A 24,808-nucleotide genomic window follows, 5' to 3' on the forward strand; every position below is an offset into this window, starting at 1 on the left:
TTGATCTCATTTGATCTGATCTCATACATTTCTTGGCATGAATCCCACTGGGACTAATCATTAAAAAAACATGTAAAGTGACTATATATCAGATCTCAAAATGGAATCATGACTTAGAAAAAATAAGAAAGTGATTTCATTTGATCTCATTTAGTCTCATTCTTGATATAAAGTTACTATTTTTAGACATTTTAAGGGTTTTTTTAGACTTTTTTTAATTTTTTAAAAAGTAACACTTTTTGATAACACTCAAATGAGATTTAAAGTCATTTAAAGCAATAAAAATAATTTAAATTGAGAAGTGGAAATCATGGTTTCATTTGAAAAATATGATAAGAGTAGACAGTAAGTCTCACTGAGACAGTATGAAACTACTATCTAATCTTAAAACAGTGTAATGGGATCAGTTAAATTGATAATGAGACTATCAAATATTCTGGTTCTAGTCTCAGACACGGTCACATAATCAGTCTACTCTTATGCAACCTCTATATAATACAGTGTTCAGTGACTAGATTCAGCAGCTTTCATCTTTTATGATTCTGTCTTGTGTATTATACTGTCTCTCTTCACTCACTCAGACTACTACAGTGAATAGCTCATTAAAACTAATCTTATCTGATCTCTGAGTATTTTCAGAGATTGAGATGACTTAGTCTCACATGTCTGTGAATGTTTCAGATACTTCATTCTCTGTTATCTTCATAATTAAATTGATGTAAACAGTTGAATTCAACTGTGAATTTCTTTTTCTTCTGTAATCTGACTCATGTGTAAGTCTGCTACTCTGAGACTGCTCTTTACTGTGTTACACCTACTGTCTGTGATATGATATTATACAGCTGGCTACAGTCTCATTACTTATTGAAGTGTGATATTCATCTGATTTCTTCATTACTTCTTATTCTTTTCTTATAATTATGAAAAGATCAGAATAAGTGAGATTATCTGATTTATAAGTATCTATAATTTCTCTTACTTCACAAGACTTTTCAATTATAAGTCTCTTCTTTTTCAATGCTGATGATAGTACTGCAGATGATTATAATCTGTTTAAGTCTTACATCTTCATCTCTATAAGATGTGAATCATTTATTAAGTTGTATAAGATCTGTCTCTCTGATTCTTTCAATGCATATATTCTCAGAGAATGTGATTTGAGTATTTTGTAGAGCTTAAATCATCTAGATTGAAACTTCTCAGAACTCTCATTGTATATGAGAACTCACATTCTTATCTTGAGACTTGATTTCTTAACTAGTGAGTCTTGTATTCTTTTTAATTGAATTACTCAGTTCAGAAGTAACTTATTAGCTTTTACATGTGCATGACTGATCTCTTTCAATCTTAGTTCTGCATCTGTGACTGCTGTATTCATGGCTGCTATATCTGTAACTGTTATTCTCTCTCTCATCTTTTCTGAAGCATTCTTTGAGATGCGCGGATGCAATTCATATAACAGATAGAATGATGAATGCTTGAAAACTGCATGGTGCTGAATTCGCGTGGCTAATAGTGCCTGTCCGAGATATTCATCTCATAATCTCATAGGCTTGCTCACTAGATATTTCATCAGCATGTTGCCTAGAATTTCATTCAAGCATTTCATTATTATTATTCTTCTTCTTCTTCAATTATAGATGTATACAGTCAGAGACTATGACATCTACCTGAGAACTTTTAGTTCTCAGGGTTTTTCTAATATCTATAGAGTTAACTATTATACATTTATCAATTTCAGATATGCAAAATCAGAAAATTCCAGCTCAGAATATAAAAACTCTTTACAAATTACAGTATTTTAACACCTTCTGGTACTTTGAAACCATTTGAAAATATCATGACAAAAGAAATGAGAACAAACTCTTAAAGATAGACACATTAAATAAGTAGATAGAAAAGAATAGAAAAGAAAAAAGTAAAGTAAAGAGAGACTATAACAAAACAAAGTTATTAAAAGAGAGTATATAGCTGTTTTAACAGACTATATCTGATCAATTTCCACCTCTTCATATTCAGATATTTCTGAATTCAGTCATTTTCTTGTAGCTGCTTGAGTTTCTGATAGAAAGTCTATTAAGTATTTAATTCCTGTCTCAGTTAAGAATAAGAACCTCATATTTAATTGATTTAAATTATACTTGTCTTTCAATCCGACTCTGAGACAGACAGAATTATCACACTCTGAAGAAGCCTGCACTTCTCACCGGTTTTTAGACATGCTATCAGATGTGATTCAAAGATTGCTTGAGTCAGTGTATAATTACAGATGTACACTGACTTCTTATATATATTATACTAAATTAATTAGTAGCTGCTATTAGACTGGCCGCCAGGACCATGAATTTCATGTTTGATCTCATTTGGTCTGGTCTCATACATTTCTTAGCATGAATCCCGCTGGGACTAGTCATTAAAAAAACATGCAAAGTGACTATATATGAGATCTTAAATAGAATCATGACTTGAAAAAAATAAGAAAGTGATTTCATTTGATTTCATTTAGTTTCATTCTTAGCATAAAGTTACTATTTTTAGACATTTTAAGGTTTTTTTTAGACTATTTTTAATTTTTTAAAAAGTAATGCTTTTTGGTAACACTTAAATGAGATTTAAAGTCATTTAAAGCAATAAAAATAATTTAAATTGAGAAGTGAAAATCATGATCTCATTTGAAAAATGTGATAAGAGTAGACAGTAAGTCTCACTGAGACAGTATGAAACTACTATCTAATGTTAAAACTATGTAATGGGATCAGTCGAATTGGTAATGAGACTATCAAAAAATCTGGTCCTGGTCCCAGACACGGTCACACAGTCAGTCTAGCTGCTATGGCCTCTTTACATTCGTAAGCGTGTTCGGAAGCGGCCGCGTTATTATCCGGCGGTCGTACGTTCTTCCGAACCAGACTTGGAGAAGTACAAAATCAACTTTTTATTCAAATACAATCTGAAGACAAGAATAAATGCAATTTGAGTTTCTATTCACATTGTTTTAAATGAATGTGATTTTTGAAGAATTTTTAAACTTTTTTTATTGTTTTTGTTATATATTCATACTGAAAGAGAGTAGGAATAGAGTAGAATCTAATTACTATCATCAGATAGTAGATTATAACTATTTTAAAAAGCAGGAATTTCAACTACTTGCATTCTTTCTAGCTTATTAACAGAGTCATTTCTGAATTCTCTAATCTTAACAGATGTTTGAAAATTCAAATTCTGTTTGTATTTAGCTGGAGAATTTGAGTTACAGAATTTAGACAATTGAGAGTTTCTTCTTTTTAAGTTTGCAGCTGCAGATTTACTGGCTTAACTATTATCTTCAGTTTTAGATTGACTTTGAGCTTCTTCTTTTCTTCAGTTCTTTTGAATTCTTGAAGCAAATGTGCATTCTTTTGAACTAGATGCATGCTGTTCTTTACAGTTAAAGCATTTAAACAGAGTATATTGACATATTTTATCTCTTTTTAAGTATATTTCACATTTATACTTACTAGTTTTGTGATCTTTAGCACAGAATTCATATTTTGAGTCTCTGAAATAAGAGATTGCAAAGTGTTCATATCTTTGACAGTTTGAACACTGTGTTTGTACTTTGAGATTCATTCTTGAGTCTTTGTATTCATGAACTCTCATTTTCAAATCTGTTACTCTTACTTCAGAGATTTTTGATTGTTCAAGTGTCTTTATATAAACTAGAACAGAGACATTTTTTCTGTTTTATTTGAATTCAATTAAAGTCAGTTATACAGACTTCTTTCTCAGTTGAATACAATTGTATTGTTCTAACTCATTTTTAAGAAGTAGCATTTCTTTCTCACAGTCAAAAATTTCAACTGAAATATTATAAAGAATAAATTTATCTCACTTTTCATCTCTCTCAGATAGAATTATTGTGTTTAACAGAGATTCTATTGCTGATTTTCAGATATTCTCATTCTCAATAAGGAATTCTACAATGAATTCAGGTATTATAGTTAGAATAATGAAATTTCTGAAGAAAGATGACTCAATTGAAGCAATAACTGATTTTTAAACTTTAATATCACATATTAACTGAGAAAAGAACTGCTGATTAATTTCATTTCTAATTTTGAAAATAAGATTTGAGTTTAGTTTGTTCTTCTGCAGAATCTCTCTATTTAAAACTTTAAGAATAAGTCTTCTATTTCTAGAGATTGAAATATTTTTCTCTTTTTACATTTTCTTCTCTTCTTTCTTATAAAGTGAAGTATGAGCATTTTTCTTCTGAGTACTTTTAAAATTTTGAGCAGGTTTTGAGATAGCAGGTTTGAAAACAGCAGATTCTGCTGCTGGAGCATATGTCTTTTTCTGATTTGAGAAAGAAAAAGAAGAAGAAGAGTCAGTGATTATACTAGAAATTTTCAATGTTTTTTAAACTGTATTTGAAATTTCAAGCTTGAACTTAATCACTTTCTGTAGTTGTCTAGCCTGAGTATGAAGAATTGACAGAACTTCTTCATTCATCTCAATCAGACACTGTTTTCCAAGAATTTTAGTGACTTTTTCAAGTTCTTGTATTTCAAGAACTTGTTGTTTCTCTATTTCTTCTTTCTTTCTTCTCTTCAGAAAAAATATTTGAATATGAAGAGGTGAAAATTGATCAGATACAGTCTGTTAAAACAGCTATATACTATCTTCAAATATTTTTATTTTATTATAGTCTCTTTTTACTTTTTCTTTTCTGTTCTTTTGTATCTACTTATTTAATATGTCTATTTTTAAGACCTTGTTCTCTTTTCTTTTCTATTTTTAAGTGGTTTCAAAGTATTAGAAGGTGTTAAAATACTGTAATTTATAAATGATTTTTATATTCTAAGCTGAAGTTTTCTGATTTTACATATCTCAAATTGACAAATGTATAATAGTTAGCTTTATAGATATTGAAAAAACTCTGAGAACTAAAAGTTTTCAGATAGATATTATAGTATCTGACTACATACATCTATAATCAAATAATAATAATAATAATAATAATAACTGTATTTACTGATAATTAAGAACTTATCAAGTTATTTTTCTTCTCTGTTTTCTTATTATCATTCTTCTTATTCTTTCTCTTTTTTCTTTTATCAGAGTGTAAGATGAAATATCTGTCAACTGTATATTTATTCTTTTTATAGTGAGTACACTTTTATACATCTGTGTCTTTATTCTTATCTTTGTTCTTGTTCCTCTCTGCAGTCACAGAGTCAGTCTAGGCCTACTTTTTCAGTTCACTGATAATCTTGTTGAATGTATAATTGATCAGCTGCTTCATTAAATCATTGATATTAATATTAATAATTAAGTCTTGATTAGTGAAGAAAAACTCATTTAGATACATCTTGATAAATGATCTTTGATAATCTTGTAAATTATTGAGAAAAAGATTATGATATATATCTTTAATACTCTAGCAGAGCTCTTTGTAATAAGTAATAAAATGATGAAAATATCTCTGAAAAGTAAGATAATTATTATTCTTGATCTGTAATCTTGTTAATTTCTTGAAGATATTAACATGTTCTTTAATCAGTGATATAGTATATTCAATATTAATCTTATTTTATAGAGCTGTACTGTAAGAAGCCTACGCGGAATAGATTCATATAATATATATATAATATAAGTCTTATAATACAAAAGTGGAAAATGTTAGAGAAGGAAAAAAGAGAAAGTGCAGAAATCAGTGATCAGAGTGAATATTTATACACATATATAATAAAGCTTCAGAGTGAAAGAATGGAAATTTCACATACTGTATATATGATAAAGCTTCAGAGTGAAAGAATAGAAATTTTGTGAGTTTTTTAGCTGAGAATTGACAACTGAGAATCAGAGCTTTCAGCAGAATCTATGAAGTGTAATGAAATAGTCTATATAATTAATCAGGCACAGTCTGTCACATTAACTCTCTTCTTTCAGAAGTGAGGTTATACATAGTTCTCATCAGTCAAGAGCTGCTGTTTCAGATAATGTAAAGCTCAGAGTTCAGATCAGATGATCATAGCTAACTCATTTTACAAGACATTATCAGCTGTGACTGTAGAGTCTTTTATTAAGAATATCTTCAATCTCTCACTTAAGTTCATTATCTTCTTCTATGATTTCTGGTGACTGTCAGTCAGAAGTCAGTTGAGAAGAAAATGTATTAATAACAGTGTGACAGAGTAAGCTTGTGTGAAAGACATTATGAATTTCTGATAATGTATTAAGACAGTAGTTATAACTGTCTAGAACTTCTATCACTTTATACTTAATATAACAGTAATTCAGTGTGTGAGATAAGTATGTGATCTGTATATTCTTAAGATTCAATCACATTAGATCTTCTATCTTATATTGTATAACAGAGTCTCAGTGAACATTGATTTGATTCTCTTAATCTTGTTTAGTGCTTATCATGAAGGCTTTTACTCAGTCACAGATATCTCAGAGCTTCATTACTATATTATCAGTGATCTGAATTGAACTGTGAGAGTTTAATATGAAATATGTAATCTCTAGAAGATTCAACATCTTCATGTAATAATTATGTGAAAGAAAGAACAGACTTATATCTATTAAAATAACATTTTAATCATGGATTGTGATCTCTGTATATAGAAGAAGATTATACTAATCATTCTGTAAAAAATTACAGAACTTATAAAGATAGTTCTTTACAGTCTAAATTATTCATTCTGATACATTATCAGTCTCAGAGTGATAGACAGTTAATAAATAATATATAATCTTGAGAACTTGACAGATTCTTGTTCAGAGAGCACTTATAAATTGACAGTCTCAATCAGATACTATAGATCTCAGTAAGTTATATATCTAATAGAAGAGACTTTATAGAAAGACTTCAGTGACTTGTTTAGTATTTATCTTATTATAAGATTTCAATATTACATCTTTACTCAATTAGTTAATAATAATCAGAATATTCTTATAATTCTTACTCTCAGAGAGATTAATAGCAAAGTCAATTACTACATCTTATCAGATTCTATCAGAGATATTAAGTGATTTCAGTAGATCTTTTCTACAGTTCTTTCATAAGATGATGAAAGAACAACAGTTGTAGTTTCAGAAAAAACATCTGATACTATTTAATATCTCAGATCAATAGAACTCTCAAGAGATTATTTAATACAGTTATTTATAATCTGAATAGTTAGTTATATAAGAATCATACATCTCTTGCATTATCTGAGTGTGTAAGAGTTCAGAGTGAGAGACTCAGCATCATTCACAGAATCACAGAGTGTTATTATCATCAATTGAGTATTCCAAGATGTCAGTTCTTATACATAGTTCTGAGAAGAATCAGAGTGTTTCTTGACATACTGCTTCACTGAGTGCTTAGAGAAGTTCATTAGTTTGAGCTGTTATATGTTACAATTCATTCAGTGTAGATTCAGATGAAGAAGATATTCTAATCAGAGAAGTGTGTATAGTACTATGAGTAATTCTGTCATGATTAATTAATATTTTCAGATTCAAGAGCTGATACTCTTGATTCATTCAGCAGTTGTCAGTCACATTGAAAGACATATCTTACTCTTGTTATAAGAGAGCATCTGTCATTGAATTCTGACTGTCAGAGCAGTAGTGTATAGTGAAATGAAAACAGCTTAATAGCTCAAATCATTGTATCTGTCATTCAGTAAGCTTGTAAATGATTGTGAAATACTTGAGGTTTTATAATCTGTGATTATCTCAAATTTGAAGACAGTTCAGAGTTCAGAGTTTCATTCTTCTAGACAGTATACAATTGTTAGAAGTTTCTTATCATAAATCTTATAATTGCATTCAGCAGGACTCAGTTTCTTAGACATGAAGACACATGATTATAAGACATCTTCATTATTATATTACAATATAGCTTCTTCTTTGATATAGTCACAGAAATCAGCTTTAATAACTATCTTATAATCAGAGTTAAATGTTATCAGTAGAGAGATATTAATAAATATCTTCTTCATCTGTGTGAATATGACTTCAGTGTCTGCTAATTATTGAAATACTGAGTTCTTCTTGATAAGTTCTGTAAGTGATCTTATAATATCTAAGAAGTTTCATATAAATCACTGATAAAAGTTAGTAAATTCAATGACGCTTTATACATTCTTTATAGTATATGAAGCTTTTCATTCAAGAATAGTGAAGATCTTCTCAGAATTCATTTAAACTTTCTTATCAGCTTCTATGATAAAACCTAGATATTTCATACTCTTAATCTTGAAATCACACTTATCAATATCTATTAATAGTTCTGCTTTTTATAATTATTATAATACTCTTTAAATATACTCTTGATATTCTTTTCTGAACTCTTCAGTAAAGATGAGAATATTATTAAGATAAGCAGATACAAACTTATTAAGAAAATCTCAGAGTGCTCAGTTGATATACTTCTAAAATATACTAAGAGTGTTAATCAATTCAAAAGATGTGACTACTTATTCAAAAAGATTATATTATATTCAGAATGCTGTAATCTATTCATCTTCTTCAGTAATACAGATCTTATGAGAAGTGATAATAATATTTAGCTTTGTAAATCATTAAGCTTGTTCAATATGAGTTAGAGTTTCATTGATAAGAGATAAGAAGTAGCAGTCTTTCTTTATTAATCTGTTCAGTTCTTAATAGTTTATACAGAATCAGAGTTCTTCATCTGATTTCTTTATAAAGAGAATAGAAGCTGCAGTAGAAGAGTTACTAATATATATAAATTTCTTATTTAACAGATTATTGAGTGTCTTCTGAAGAAGAAGAAGTTCATCTCAGAAGATATTATAAAGAAGATCTCACAGTGATTTGAAATTCTTATTATTTTTCTTTTCTAACTTGATACTGTAATTCACTTCTGAGTCTCATAAAGAGAGTAAATTTGTAATGTTGTCTTATCAGAAGACATCTAGATATTCATGATATTATTAAGAGAGTTTTGTATGAGAATCTGTTGTTGTAACACAGAATAACTAATCTTCGCTTGCATATGAGTATAATGGAAGAATAATAATAATAATAATAATAACACAGAATAACTTTTCTAGAGCTTTTTTAATATCAGTCAGACTGATAAAGTAGATTGATATATAATTCTGCTATCAGTGACTTTGTCAGAAGCTCTTTCACAGCATTTCATATACATTGACAGAGATCTGTGTAAGATTCATAGTCTTGTGAATATCATCTTCATGAATTTAATCTTTATTAGAGAATATTAAACTCCTGTTTTAAGCATTCAATAAAATGTCTTATTCAGATAGTCAGACAAGTTCTAACATAAGATTATAGTCAAGATTATTAACTTCATATGTATAAGCATCTTCATATTAATATTCTCTGACATCTATGCTTAGTTTTATCATGTAAGAGATGTAAATATCTTTTGAATTATTACATTCTGTGAGAAGTCAGGGTCTTGATAAGAGAATACACTGAAGATTACAGTGTCTTATGACTGAAGATTTAATCATTGCATAGTGACATAGACTGCTGTCTATCATGACTTTTATATTATACATATTATTCATTATAGTAGATACAAGAATTGCATTTATTATCATTTTCTCTTCAAATTATTATTGTCTGATCTCTTCGAGCTTCTGCTTGTAAATTTGAACAGAAGCTAATCTTTTCTCTGTTTCACAGAGATATTCTTATAGTTATCTTTCAAATCTTCTTCTAATGTAATGTGTTTGATATGAATCACTGATATTGATCTTTCTTTTGAATGAGAAGGCACATAGACTAATTAGTAGTTAAAAGTGATATGTTCTGATCAGTTACAATTAATACACATTTCTTATTGATATTGATCAGCGACTTGTTCAGAAGCAATTCTGAGAACTCAGAAGATTGTTTAAGTGACAGAGACTCTTATTTATACATAGATATTTGAGTCTACTTAATTTATAATATCTGTATTATTGTTATTCTTTGATGCAGATGTATGAGTGACTGAGATGTAATATCTTCTATCACTGTTCTGTTTACTCTTAAGCTTAGTGAGACAGTTATTCAATGTCTGAAGTTATATGCAGAAGCCTTCATAAGTCTGATCTTTGTCTACACTTATAAGAGTCTGTAGAAGTTTGAAAGTTAGTATCTTCTTAAGCCTGCTAATCTTCATTCAATTCTCTTAAGATTAATCATCTGCTTCTAGAATCTTGATGTTGAAATTAGAAATGAATGTTATGAGAGAAGTATTTCTCTGTCAGACACTCTGTAATCAATCTAATACTTTCTGTTATATAGCAGTGTCTCAGAACAGAATATCAAGATATTTGATAATATTATCAGATGTATATAACATCAGTTCACATATCTTTATTCATAAATGAAACTTCTATCTAGCACAATCTTTCAATTAATCATTGATATATCAATCTTGATTAGTTAATGAACTGATGACATCTTTATCTACACTTAGTTTTGTAAGCATTTTCAATCTTTATAATGAATAGAGAGTGAGATCAGAAGTATTGAAATATGCAGAAGTATTTAGACATTTCTTCAGTGCTTATGTCATGTTCATATCTGATTCAGTCAGTGTTGAAATTGCTTATGCAGAGATTTCTAGTTAAGATAATTATTGAATTTTCTCATATTAACATTATTGAGTTGCATGCATATCAGCTATCTATTACTGTTATAATTTCAATATTGCTCAGAGTCACTGTGACACTGTATCTATACTTGTGTTCAAGAGTTTTTCTGTATTATCAGTAGACATATCATTCATCAGATATGTGATATCTGTGAAATCAGAAGAAGTGTAATCATATGAATATCTCATACATCTAAGATATTAGAACTCTCAGGTCTTTCACTAACATTCTCTTGTGAGATCTTATTCTCTTTGTGAGATCTTATTACAGAGTCAGAGAAACTGATAAGCAAACTTCTATTTAGAGACTCAGTGTCTGTTTAACTAATTATTCATTTCTCTATTTCTTACATATTGTTATACATTCAGATATCTTCTCAATAAGTAATTATTTCTAATAAGAAGATAATGAACATTTTTCAAGTATAAGAAACCTACACTAAATAGATCAGTATAATATATATAGGTCTTATAATACAAAAGTGAAAAACATTAGAGAAGGAAAAAAGAGAAAGTACAGAAATCAGTGATCAGAGTAAATATTTATATACATATGCAGTGAAGCTTCAGAGTGAAAGAATAGAAATTTTGTGTATATAGTAAAGCTTCAGAGTGAAAGAATAGAAAAAATTCTGTGAGTTTTTCAGTTAAGAATCAGTGACTGAGAATTGAAGCTTTCAGCGAAATCTATGAAGTGTAATGAAATAGTCTATATAATTGATCAGGCGTAGCTTGTCATATGTACTATTATCAGCTTCTAAGGTCTTAATAGTAGTTTAAATGTTATTAATAAGGCTTGACAGTATACATTTATGTAGAGACTTAAAACAGATCTTTCACTTCTCAGAATTGATATAATATATAAAAGAAGATTTTTATTAAGTCTTTAATAAGATGTTAGTTTTATCAATAATCTCTGTATTAGTTAATATACTAATATATCAGATCTTATAATTAAAACTGTTAAATATAATCACTGATTTTAATATTTAGAGTATATTTAACTTTCTTCTAATATTTTCATAACTTATCTCTCAGAGTATCTCTTGAGCTTTATACAGAGATAAATATAGTACGATAATATATAATTTCAGCTACAGTTAGTTAATTTCAGAGCATTATCTATATAAGATTTATAAAATTATCTATGATATAATAGATGAGTTAATTCAGATAATTATTAAAAGTACGCATTTTATAAAAAAGAAGAAAGAGAGTGAAAAATTTATTAAGTTAAAATAAATAGATTCTGCAGATGAATATAAATATTAATACTACTTTTCTTTATTATTATTATTATTATTATTATTCTTTCATTACACTTATATACAAGCAGAGCTTATGATAAGTTCTTATGTAATGTTAAATACAGATCAAGTGTTGATTATACAGAAGAAAATACAGATATTAAGATTACATATAAATAACAAGAATATAGAAAAATATAAAGAAGTGATAATTAAATACATATAATAATAACTTTTCAGCTCAGAAACATAGAGTAATTTATTGAAGTGATTTATACATCTCTGTATTTATTAGAAATCTGAGATGCTTGAGTTTCAGATTTAATATATTCTCTGCAGATTTTAAACTCACATGTCTTGATTTCTCATGTCAAGATGCTACTGAGTGACTGTATTAATTATTCAGCTATCAGAGCTACTTTTCTTTATTCTAAAGTACTTTTCTTAACTCATTATTGAATTTCATACTCTGATAAAAACTAATCTCACTCTTATTCTACAACTTAGAATTCTTTTTATAATAAGTAATTATTTCATTAATAAGTTATTTAGAGAAATGAGTGATTCTGAGTCTTGAGCTAAACCCTAAAGTAACAGATGTGCCTCAGTGACTGAATAATTAATGCAGTCACTCAGTAGCATCTTGGCATAGAAAATCAAGATGCATGAGTTTGAAATCTGCAGAGAATACATTAAATTCAGAACTCAAGCACCTCAGATTTCTAATAAATACAGAGATGTATAAATCACTCTAATGAATTACTCTATGTTTCTGAGCTGAGAAGTTATTATTGCATGTATTTAATTGTCACTTCTTTGTATTTTTCTATGTTCTTGTTATCTTGATGTGATCTCAATATCTGTATTTTCTTCTGTATAATCAACACTTGATCTGTATTTAACATCATGCAAGGACTTATCATAAGCTCCGCTTGCATATAAGTATAATGAAAGAATAATAATAATAATAATAATAAAGTAACAGATGTATTACTTATATTAAGATAACTTCTTCTTTTAAATATGTAAAAACAGATACTGTTCTTTACAATGAAGAATGTATTTTTGAAAAGAATATAAATCTATTAATCAGTGAATTCAGAGAAAATAAAATATCTTTAGCAAAAAGTAAGAGTCTTTCTGAAAAAGATGAACTACTTTCATCAAAATATTGATGCAATGTTTCTTAAAAAGGAAAAATGTGCTATTCAGTCTATAATCTGTAGAATAGTTAAAGGTTGTATTGATAGAGCTATCTACAAAGAGCTTAATATAGTGGTCGGTCATGTGATCTAGGGAGATCGCCACAGGCAATAGCCGCAACGGCCGCAACGGCCAACATTTTCAAAGCTAAATTACCTGAGTTATCACATTAATAACACAAACTAAATTCAGCTTTATATAATTTTTGTGAACGCAAATCAATTGAGACAAAATTAAAAATTATATAAAAACAATTTAAACAATAAAAAATACAAATCCTAGATAAAAATACGACATATCAGGAAAAATAAGCTGAAGTATTTAACACAAGCGGTGCAACGAGCGAAGACAATAGTGTAGGAGATAGAGATTAACAGAGGATGAAAACACAAAAATGCGAGAAGCGTATTCAAATGTCCACTGGTACTCGACGATATGCCAAAGTAAGGCCGGGACACAGGTATATATACATTTTGAAATGAGTTGACAGTCGTATTATTTATTATCTCGGATCGTGGCTATGATTTGATAGCTGTCACGGCAAGGGGCGTTTATGCGGGTGTGCTTCGGTATTGCTAAAGACAGAGGGGGAAAATATATGGTTAGCAAGGTTTAAAAAGAATTGTAGGGGCTTGGAGGTCCCGAGGAGAGGGTGGGGGGCGAGAAGGAAAAATAGAGCAATATCAACTTACAGGACATATTCATCCAAGCTAACAAGCTCTGGATCACTAAACAGCAAATAGAAATACTTGAGCGTTTCCGCAAGCCAGAACGACTCCATCTCATTCAAGAACATAGGTACCCTGCTCGTGACATCCTTAATAGCCGAATTCCCAAGGTCCGTTCTCGTCGCAGCTTCAACGGCTTGGAACATATTCCATCCTTTCTGCCTCCAGGAGTTATCTCCTGTGATACGATACATGATAAAAACCGACTCGATCGCCTCAGGGCGAAGAATGTATTTTCGCGCTGAGATTGTGGAAACTCCGGGCGGTAGACGATCTTCCTTAATAGTTGCTTCGGCAAACTCCGCATGGGAGAGAAAGGCGGGAACATCTATCTCATTCCAAAAGGGGGGGATAACTGCCGGTGTAGCGATAGCAGCGGTTTCTGCAGTCTTTGGTGGGCCAAGGTCCTGGCGTTTGACGAGTTCCTGAGCGTCTGGCTTCTCACCGGGGGCTCCTGGAATGGATTGTCGCTTCGGCGGGTCAGACTTAAAGCTGGTCGCCGGTTCGTTGGAGCGCATGGACTTTGCGAGCTGCTGAGCATGGTCCGCGACTATTTGGTCATGATACGACTTTCGCTCTTCAAAGTACGGGTCTAGAGCGTCATAGTATCTGGTTTTATTCCATTCACAGGGTTCCAGAGACCCACAAGGCAGCATTTCAAAACTTTCCGGCATAATACCTGTCGTGGTAGATTCATATGCCCATACACAGCCTTCGGTCAGTTTAGCGGCAATGTCTAGATCGCTTTCAATCCCAAAGAGCTTTGCACCAAGAGCAAACATGCCACCTGTAAAACAAGCCAGGTGAGAGCCTTCATATGTGAGCATTAGATCGTCCTTTTCAGTCACAGGCTCTCTCGCGATAGCAGATGCGATGAATAGAATGTCTCGTTTATCCGGTAACATAGGTCTGAATAGAAGATATTTCCTGACCGCATTCATGGACTTCTCATACATAGTTCGGTACTGCTCATTGAGGCCACCCAAAAGTGCATATTGTTTGGGCAAGTACTCGTAAGCGGAGTCTACAAGCCCGCCAAGGGTAAATCTATCTGTTTGAAACTTAGGTGGGGATGTAAGATCTTGGTCTTTGCAATCATATTCACTCGAAGACTCGAGGTTGCCTTTGGCAGACTGGTCATCGTCGGAGCTTGGCTCCGCCCGAAGGGTTGGCAGAGGCTGCGAACCAGGCTTCAGGTTGTAATCTGCAGGTTCTGCGTCGACCAGAATGGGGTCCATTTCCTCCCGCTTCTGAATATGCCTCTCTGGTAATTTAACTTCAGGGACTGTAGGGGGCGTTAAACCAATAGGCAATTCCGCAGGCTGCTTTACGAGTCGCATAATCTTTTTGCAACCGGAAGCATCTATATGTGTTGGCCATAGCCCAGGCAATTTCGTCTTCTCCTGGTACTTTTCAAGCTCATTGGTGATCCATGCAACAGCATTGTAGTATTTCTCTTCCTTTGTAATCTGTGTCAATCGAGTGAATTCAAGCGACAGGGTTCCAATTTCCGCGGTTACAGTCCTAGAACTAGCACGCTGCGGTTGTGACGCATATGCCCTGTAACACAATTTAGTGTGAGAACAGGTCATGGTTCAAATAATGTTAAAGGGGCTAAAGACGGTTAACTTACGGTGCCCAATGGTAGTACGTAACGGGCATTCGATTAGGAGTATCGAATGCACCAATCAATATCTCTGCAAGTTCGACAGCCTTATCGATTAGACATTGATATTTACCTCCCGAGACGTCATAAGCTCCAATAAGGCCGCCCAAGTAGCGAATCACAGTCTCAAAGAGGGGTATATCTTTCCTTGGGCTAGTAGCAAAATCAATCTTGTTGATCGCTTCTACGGCCTCTTCAAACTCATCCACCATGCCCATTATCCAGAGCGTATCCAAGCCATCGACCAACGTGGCGCCCCATCCCGAGAATGGGTTACGGTATCCGCCAAGAACTGGACGCAGCTCGTCATGGCCCCATGCTTCTGCTTTATAGCTCGTCCACGAATGATTGAACGATTGCTTGATCGCGGCCAGTTTCGCCTCGCGATCGGCTTTATCTGCTGGGGACTCTTCTGGAAATTCGAATTGGATCTTGGGCAGCGTCTCGAGCATCCCCTGAGGAAGTTTAATAAGGTCCTCCGGTGCAACCGGGAAATGCTCGGGTTGTTTTTCCCACCGGACATCGCTACTGTCAGGGTTGTTAGCTTCCACCCTCCCTTTACCAGGAGATCCAAACTCGTCGTCCTCCGACGGTGAAAAATGTGGCTTTGTCAGTGGATGTGGTTTGGTTGATTCCTTCTGTGGAGAGCTAGGAACGGACGGCTGAGCTGCAGGGGGCTTCGCTACTGGAGAAGGTGAGGGTAGCGGGTCAGAGGAAGGGATTGCTGTTTTGGATTCCGGTGCAAAGCCATGGTCGTTTGAATTCCCAACGCCGGGTGTTTGCTGGAGGGCCGGCGAACCATTAGGAGACGGGGGTGCCGTTGGAGGTGGAAGGGGCTTCTGTTTTTCTACAGGTTCGTTAGAGAGCGTGGGGGGGCCAGACCAATCACGGATTCGAAAGAAATGAACGAAGACAACAACGCTGATGATGGCGAAGACCACAAAAACTCTGTATCGACGGAGACGAAGCATAATGAAAGCAGGAGGCAGATTATGTTATTGATTAAGTTGAGGCAGCCTGTAAGGTCGTCCTCCTCCTCTGTCGTCGACTCGGGCATCCAGAGGATGAAAAGGAGCCCCTGGCGGTCAATTATCTTAATTACCTAGAGGAAAGATATGTCTCTGGTAGATTCTTCAAGATCAGCTAGCCGGCCCATTGCACATCAATATAGCAGTTGACGTGAAGCCGAGAAATAGAAATCGTTGGACCCTTGTTGTTCGTTGCTCCTCCTCCCGTTTCATTTCAAGCACATGTCGCCGAGATGCGGCTCAGCCTGTTCAGCCGCCAAGAACAAACAATATATTGGGTTGACTAACTAGCGCTGTCGATCAGGAAATTATCCATGAAATATGCGCGATACATGAGGATCACGAGACGAGATGAGGAAACCAGATGAAGAAACTCGGGACGTCTTTCAGCCCTGTGTTAAATTCTGTCCAGGCCCTTTACCCTGAGAAAGTTTGACAGGATTCTACAACAACACGTGTTATTTGACTCTGCCAGAATAAAGAGCTACAGTAGTTTGTGCATGGGTTTTAAAAGCACCACGCCTAGATAATAAATGCTTTATAGACTGACTTGAGTCACTTGATTATGATTTCTTAAACCATATGTCCACAGCCACAGCCATACCTATGAGGCATATATATATGTTTATAAATGTATAAATCTCCAAAATTCGAATAGAACCACAACACTGTCCTTTCATTGCTGTCCATCCCAAAATCTGTTTCAACGTAAATAAATCAGGCAATACAAAATTGAAAAAAATAAATAAAAATAAAAATAAAAAATAAAAAAAGCCAACATCAACGCTACCCACGTTAAAATATAAAGTAAATAAACAGGCACAATGGGGACATAGGATTTATGTATAATAACTAGGACTAGGAGCAGTGGGGTGGGAGAAAAATGAATTGTACGAGTCGGGGAGTGGGAGAGTATATGTGGAACGAGTAAGACGAATATGGGAGTTGGCTAAGGTAGTATAAGACCATATAAGACCATATTCCAGGAAGCTTCCTCTGTTGTCTTCTGTGGCCTGAGCCTTAAAGAAAGGATGAAACCAGGGAATAGAAGTTACCACTCAAATACCGACAGCCCCGCCACCGCGTCCATCATTGCTGACTTTTTGGAACTGATGGATCAACCCAAGTACGCCCGCACCCCCGACGACATCTTGGACATTTTCCGTTTCTTCATCAGTTTCACCCTCACCATCGATGATATTCATCCGCCAAGACTCCTCCATACGACTATCGTCAGCACCGCTAGATCCCGTTGTCATATTGGAGGAGGGATGTCTGTGAAGACCTGGGAGAATCTGACTGGTACCGGATGGTTCATCTTCATCTCGAATTGTATCGTTCATGGGATGAGCCTGGCGTGATGGACGGTACTGGGATTGTGCGACGTTTCGGTTTTGCGGACGGAAGCCTGACGTTGATGGTTGGTGATGCGGATCTAGAAGAACTGAAGCGAGTGGTGAGTTGTGCGCACCAGCTGCAGCCGCGACACCAAACCTGGGAGTTCGAGGTGTTATAGAGTGCCCGCCGGCATGGGATCCTACAATGTTTGGTCGGGTAACAGATCGTTGTTGTGCGTCCCATCGGTATTGTCGACCAGTGCCCATGTAATTTGCCTCGGGCATCATAGGAGGGGATGTTAGGGCAGGAAATGAAGGAGGAGGGTGGAAACGGCGTCTGTTTGGAGCGTGGATATATGGAGCACCTGGTTGCGGATTGTTGGCGTAGTTGTCTAAAAAGCCATAGTATGACGCCAACATCTTTCCATCTTTGGTTGAAAAATAATCATTTCGAAGATCCCGTTGACCAGCATCTTGGGCACCGCCTTGTTGGGTATCCTGATTTTGGGGAATGACATTGGTGCCTTTCTTAAAGTCGAACACAGCAAATGAACAAACATAACCAAGCCCATCCACATGTACCGTGAATTCGCGGAAAAAGTCTATCAGCCGGTCACTGCACTTTGGGAGACTGAACCACAACACAAACGGTATGAAGATTATGCTGAGAAGCTCTTCAAGGAAGATGAGCACTTTCATCTGGTAGAGCATTGCGAACTCTGCTTTTACTTCGTCGCTATGCAGTTTGCCCTGCCAATGCGCTGGCTGATAATGAGTGAAGTCTATCACCTCTCGTAAAGCAAATTCGGGATCGAAGACTAGGGTCTCTTCAGGTACAAGTCCTCGCGCCACTGCCCACACTGTTCCCGTCACACCGAGATAGAATAGTACAGTTCGATCGTGGGATATTTCGAAGCCCAGGAAAAGCTCCGGATCGACAACGGAGGCGAGTGCAAGAACTGATGCCAATGCACCAGCAATAAATCCAACAAAGCGTGCTATTTGGACCATTTTGTCCTTCGGGAACTGGTCGATATATCGAGTCGCAAATGGGTAGGACATGTTGATTCGGCGTTGGAATAAATGTCGCAGCTCGTTAAATTCACGAAATTTCCACTCCGCTAATGGGGTATATTGGCGCGAGCCAATTTGGGAAGGATTTTTTTGATATTCGTTGAAATAGCGGAAAAAATAGTGCATCATGAAGTAGATGAGGAAAAAAGGGGCAATAAATATATTCAAAAGTCCACTAATGAGAAATCGTCGTCTTAATCCGTCACTCAAAGCCTTCCGATGAGTGTCTTTAAGAAATAAGGTTCTGACCTGACCCTGATCGTTGAACACATAATCCAAAATACAAAAGTGAAGGTTCCATTCCAGAGTCCGTGAGAAAAGTTGTCGGTTTCTGAGAAATGGAATCGGAAGCGTCAGGTCCAAGATATCCTTATTGAAAAGTGCAATAAGGTAATTGTCCTTCCTCATCAAGCGGTTGGCGATGTCGTGAGCGTCCATTCGTTGTTTTGATTGGCTACCCAAAAATTTCCTATTCCTCGCAGACACAGCTCCCGCGGTTGACGGATTTGAATCGCGAAGTGCCATCAATCGACTCACAATCTCCTGCCATGATATCGTTTGAATATCGGTATCCGAAATACCTAGAAGGTAGTGATAGAAATCGTGCAAATGATAGAGTCGTCGCAGGTCTAGTAAGTATCGAACGGCTTGATAAATCCAGAAAATTGAAAAGAGCCATAGGAGGAGGGTTGAGGAGGCGGACATTTTCCGAACGCACTGGGGGACAACGATTTCCGTCATGGTTTTGCTGTTGGGTACACGTCGATAATCGATGCAACTGGTTAGGAATACTGTAAAACCTACTACGAATGCCAGGGTCCTAAGAATCTGTTAGCCACTTCAGCTTGTCTGGGTGTTGGACTAGATGAGATGAAAATGAAAATCTCGCACTAACAAAAGGTTCAAAACCCGGCTTAAGAAAATGGACTTTATCCCATTGCCTAGAAAATAGTCATACACGTCTGCTAGGAAATTATCCAAATTCTCAACATTGGCCCATCTCCACATAGCTTTTTCTTTTGGGTCAACGAATGCCAGACCCCGACGCTGGCCGCCAGCTCGAGGAGGAGCGGGAACTATTCTAGGGGGTATAGGGTGTATGGGCTGATGTGCTCTCGCGCTATCCCAGCGATTTCGAGTGCCTTGCGTCGATAATGGAAGAGGATCATCATTATCATGGATGTTGCGGTTCGGAGGACGATGGGGAGGGGGAGCAGCGAGGCCCTGTGTGCCAACGTCATCGTCATCCCCTTCCACTAGCAACGAAGCAGGAACGTCATCATCATCTCTATCGTCTTCCATCGGTCTCGGGGATGAGAGTGTCCATTTATGGCGATTAGCTTTACGTGGAGTTTTGGACTTCCCTGGAAACCCTTGAGGAGCCTTGCGGGGGGGCTGTTGTAGGGACAGTGTGCTTTGAGTCGTTGACTGGGTGTCTGAGGCTGTTGCCAACGCTTCTTCTAACTCATAGTCCTCATAGGGACCTCTAAGGTTCTCTTCGTCCAGTGACATCCCCGCCCGTTCCTCAATATCAGAAGAGTCCGAATTCTTGTCGTACTGTTGTATAGTTTCATAGATGGAGGGCGAGGTGGTACTATTGGCGGGGAGGAAGCGGGAAATGAGGTTCGAGGTCATGATCAAATGGACGGAGCTGACTCGAGCAGCCGGCACGGACACAGTTGGTAGAGGAAGACAATATCCGAATCATGACTATAGCAAAATCAATAGCAAGCTTAGTTTAAATATGATCGTTAGCTTTGCCTGGGAGCCTGATAAGTTGCACGAGGTCGATGATGAGGTCTCGGGGCATGGGCTTGAGAGATGACATATGAAGTGCCTAGAAGCTTGGGGCGAGAACATACAAGCTAATAATCGGGGAGAAACTAGCTAGATTATTAACGTAATCAACCACCTAACGCTCGTTTCCAGCTAACACTCGCCTTTGTAAATCAATTACAATCAACTTCAAATGTTCATATCTCAATGAATATTCATTTAAAACTATTCTAAAAAACAGAATAATAATTTGTAGATATATATTATATTATATTAAATTTGTATAAGAAAATAATATACAATTATTAATCTATTACACTTTTTAAAATACTATTTTAAAATAAAATACACAGTTTATATTTATTAATATATTTATAAATATGAATTGTTTTTATATAAAAATTAAATATCTTATAGATTATATATATCTTTAATAAAATTTTATATTTTAAAATATTATTTTTGTAATAACTATGTATTATTTATACTTTAAAATTGTAATTTAAATAAATTATTATATCAAATTATTTAAATATATTTATATTTAATAAATTATTTTTTAAAATTCAAAATTTCAAGAATTTTCAATATTTTACTTGTAATTTATTAAAAGAATTATTCTTATCAACTGCTTTATCACAAACTCACTCAATTTTTTGAATAAGAACTCACTGATAGATTCATCAAAAAGCTCTCAATTATACAAGTATTTTGACCTTATCACTGACTGCATACCCCATGTGGTGATGGAGTTATCTAGTCAAACATAAACCAGATGTCATTCAAAACTTCTGTGTGGAATTATCTGCTGTTCATTTCTATCACATCACAACCCTAAGTCAAATTGTCATGCAAATTGTAAGATGAAGAGACCTAGTCATATGCATCAATCTTCTTACTTTTGAAGGATTTCTAACCTGTAATTGTGAAGATATCTGAAGAGTAATCTGTGAAAACTCTGTCTATCTTTGATGTTTAAAAACATCAATGCTAAGTCTCACTCACATACTACTCTTCTCAATCTGACTCATATCTGATAGAAAAATATAAAAAGATATCTCAGTAATAATATTAAGTATATAATTAACAGATATATCTGAAGTATAATCTCTGTGAAAACTCTGTCTGTCTTTAATATATCAAGACATCAATATTAAGTCTTACTTATATATTATCTCATTTAACCTAATCTATTTTCAGTAGAAAGATATAAAAAGATATCTGATCAACAGTATTTAATACATAACTAATAGATAATAATAACTATAAAATCAGTATATCTCAAGATTTGACTAAGTCTTTGATTTCTGTATAGTGAGATATATTAAATCTAGTTTTAATATCTTAATATTTAATAAATTCTGTAAGAGATTGAGAACAGAAACACTAAATTTCTATTAAATTTATAAATTAACTCTATATTAATATAATTATTGATAAAGTCTTCTATTTTAAGAGATAAATAATCAGTTTCTCTACATTCTGCTGATAATATTTATATTATTATATAGAAACAGACTTATATTCTCTATATTATTATTATTCTTCTTCAATTATAGATGTATGCAGTCAGAGACTATGACATCTACCTGAGAACTTTTAGTTCTCAGGGTTTTTTCTATATCTGTAAAGTTAACTATTATACATTCATCAATTTCAGATATGCAAAATCAGAAAATTCCAGCTCAGAATACAAAAACTGTTTACAAATTGCAGTGTTTTAACATCTTCTGATACTTTGAAATCATTTGACAATATCATAACAAAGGAAAAGAGAACACAGTCTTAAAGATAGACACATTAAATTATTATTATTATTATTATTATTATTCTTCCATTATACTCATATGCAAGCGGAGCTTATGATGAGTCCTTGCGTGATGTTAAATACAGGTCAAGTGTTGGTTATACAGGAGGAAATACAGGTGTTGAGACCACGCCAAGATAACAAGAACATAGGAAAATACAAAGGAGTGACAATTAGATACATGCAATAATAACTTCTCAGCCCAGGAACATAGAGCGATTCATTGGAGCGATTTGTACACCTCTGTATTTATTAGGAACCTGAGGTGCTTGAGTTCCGGATTTAATGTATCCCCTGCGGGTTTCAAACCCACGCGCCTTGGTTTCCCACGCCAAGGCGCTACCAGGTGGCTGCATTAACCATTCGGCCACCGGGGCAGACACATTAAATAGATAGATAGAAAGAAATTGAAAGAAAAAGATAAAGTAAAGAGAGACTGTAACAAAACAAATTATTAAAAGATAGTATATAGCTGTTTTAACAGACTATATCTGATTGATTTCCTTCTCTTCATATTCAGATATTTCTGAATTTAGTCATTTTCTTATAGCTGCTTGAGTTTCTGATAGAAAGTCTATTAAGTATTTAATTCCTGTCTCAGTTGAGAATAAGAATCTCATATTTAATTGATTTAGATCATACTTCTCTTTCAATCTGGCTCTGAGACTATTGTATAATGTACAGTGTATTACAATATACTCAGAATTCTCATTTGTATTGCAGAATGAGCATTCTATTAAGTCAAATCTATCATCAAATCTTTATATATAAGATTTGAAATAGTTATATTCTAGTTTCAGCTGTATTATAGATGAGAATATTTTCTTTTTACATTTAATTGAATAAGATTTTCACTTGGATTTTATTTTAAATCTTGAATAATGTATACTCTTCTTTTATTTCTGCTAGCTTTCATTTCACTTATCTAAATAAGATTCTTTTATTTTTCTCTTTATAAAAGATCAGGACATAATTTTATAAATAGATCTGCTTAATTCTGCACTCTTTTTTACAGCTGAATCAGTCAATTCATTATCATGAATATTCATATAAGCAGGAACTCAGTGTAGATGAATTATCAGCTTTAATATTCTTCTCTTTTGAATTTTTAAAACAGAGTTTAAGATCAGTTTAAGATTCATTTAATTATTATAAATCTGACTATTTCTAAGTCTTTTTAAAGCAGCTTGACTATCAGAGAATATTTATATCTCTTTCAAACTATTTTCTCTTTTATAAGATTTTATTTCAATGAGTTTGAAAGCTTTCACTATTATAAATAGTTCAGTATCAAAGACTTCAGATTCACAGTCTAAATTTCAGAAATGTGAGATAAAATTGATATTATTATCAGTATAAGCAATATCTGTATCTAATCTATTCAAATTCTCATTTTTGAAGTCATCTGAATAAATCAGAATAGAGTCTTCTATATTAATTATAACAATTCTCTTCAAATACTGTTTATATTCTTTCTTCTTAGATAGTTCACTTATTTATAAGTCTATAAGAGATTCAAGTCTTTCTCTTCAAGAAGATATCTTCTCATGATTAACTTTTTCAATATTTAAAGAAGAAAATTGATTTTTAATCAGAGAGTATAGTCTATACAGTTAAGAAGATATTTTCTTTGAAGAATTATTTTTATTTTAATCAAGAAATCTATTTCAATTCAGTTCATTTTCAGAGTTAATTAATGAAAATGAAGAAGAGACTCTTTCTCTGATTATATAATTTAAGCTCATCTTTATAACTCTCAGAGTATAGTTCATACAGGTCTTTTCAAATCTAATAGCAGGAGAAGGAATTGAAGCTTCAATTTTCATTACTTTAGTAGAAGATGATTTGAATGCTCTCAGAATTCTTCTCAAAGCTCTGTTTTACAGACTTTGAAAGAGTTCAGTAAAATTCTCTTAAATATTTTATCAAACTTGAACTTCATAATCAGCTACTGATGTAATACAGACTATATATAACTGTCTCATAGTCTGAAAGAATAGATCTCTCTCTGTATTTAATAGTCTGATTATATTATTTAATAGTCTTTCTATCTTGACAGTTCTTTGTTGAATATAATATTTAAAATTCAACTTGAAGTTTAATCATACTTCTAATCATTTGACATTTACACTGAATTTAATCTCTCTATTTAAAAGAGTTAGAGATAGTTCTTTCTTATTGAATCTAGAAAAGAAATGAATTAACTCAGTTTTATTCATATTAAATTGAATTTAATTAATATCTGCTCTAATAAAGATTTTCTTTGCAGCTTCTTCAATCACTTTCAAATTCTCTTTAATAGTTTTTGAGCTGTAGACTAGACTAAT

The 24,808-nt window shown here is 33.5% G+C and overlaps 2 protein-coding genes across 2 annotated transcripts; both read right to left on the reverse strand.

Moving 5' to 3' along the window:
- Positions 1 to 13,026: 13,026 nt before the first annotated feature.
- On the reverse strand, positions 13,027 to 16,924 carry BDBG_00359 (class I alpha-mannosidase). The gene is made up of 3 exons (XM_002629067.2): positions 15,427 to 16,924; positions 13,758 to 15,353; positions 13,027 to 13,640 (listed from the first exon to the last, which is right to left on the reverse strand). The coding sequence occupies exons 1-3, from the start codon at positions 16,428 to 16,430 to the stop codon at positions 13,601 to 13,603; spliced, it is 2,640 nt and encodes an 879-aa protein (XP_002629113.1). The 5' UTR covers positions 16,431 to 16,924; the 3' UTR covers positions 13,027 to 13,600.
- A 1-nt stretch (position 16,925) lies between these two features.
- BDBG_00360 (autophagy protein Apg9) lies at positions 16,926 to 20,718 on the reverse strand. The gene is made up of 2 exons (XM_031719852.1): positions 19,794 to 20,718; positions 16,926 to 19,718 (listed from the first exon to the last, which is right to left on the reverse strand). Exons 1-2 carry the CDS (start codon positions 20,531 to 20,533, stop codon positions 17,546 to 17,548), a joined length of 2,913 nt encoding a protein of 970 aa, XP_031575761.1. The 5' UTR covers positions 20,534 to 20,718; the 3' UTR covers positions 16,926 to 17,545.
- Positions 20,719 to 24,808: the final 4,090 nt, after the last annotated feature.

Source organism: Blastomyces gilchristii (assembly GCF_000003855.2).
Source record: "Blastomyces gilchristii SLH14081 genomic scaffold supercont1.1, whole genome shotgun sequence".
NCBI lineage: Eukaryota > Fungi > Ascomycota > Eurotiomycetes > Onygenales > Ajellomycetaceae > Blastomyces > Blastomyces gilchristii.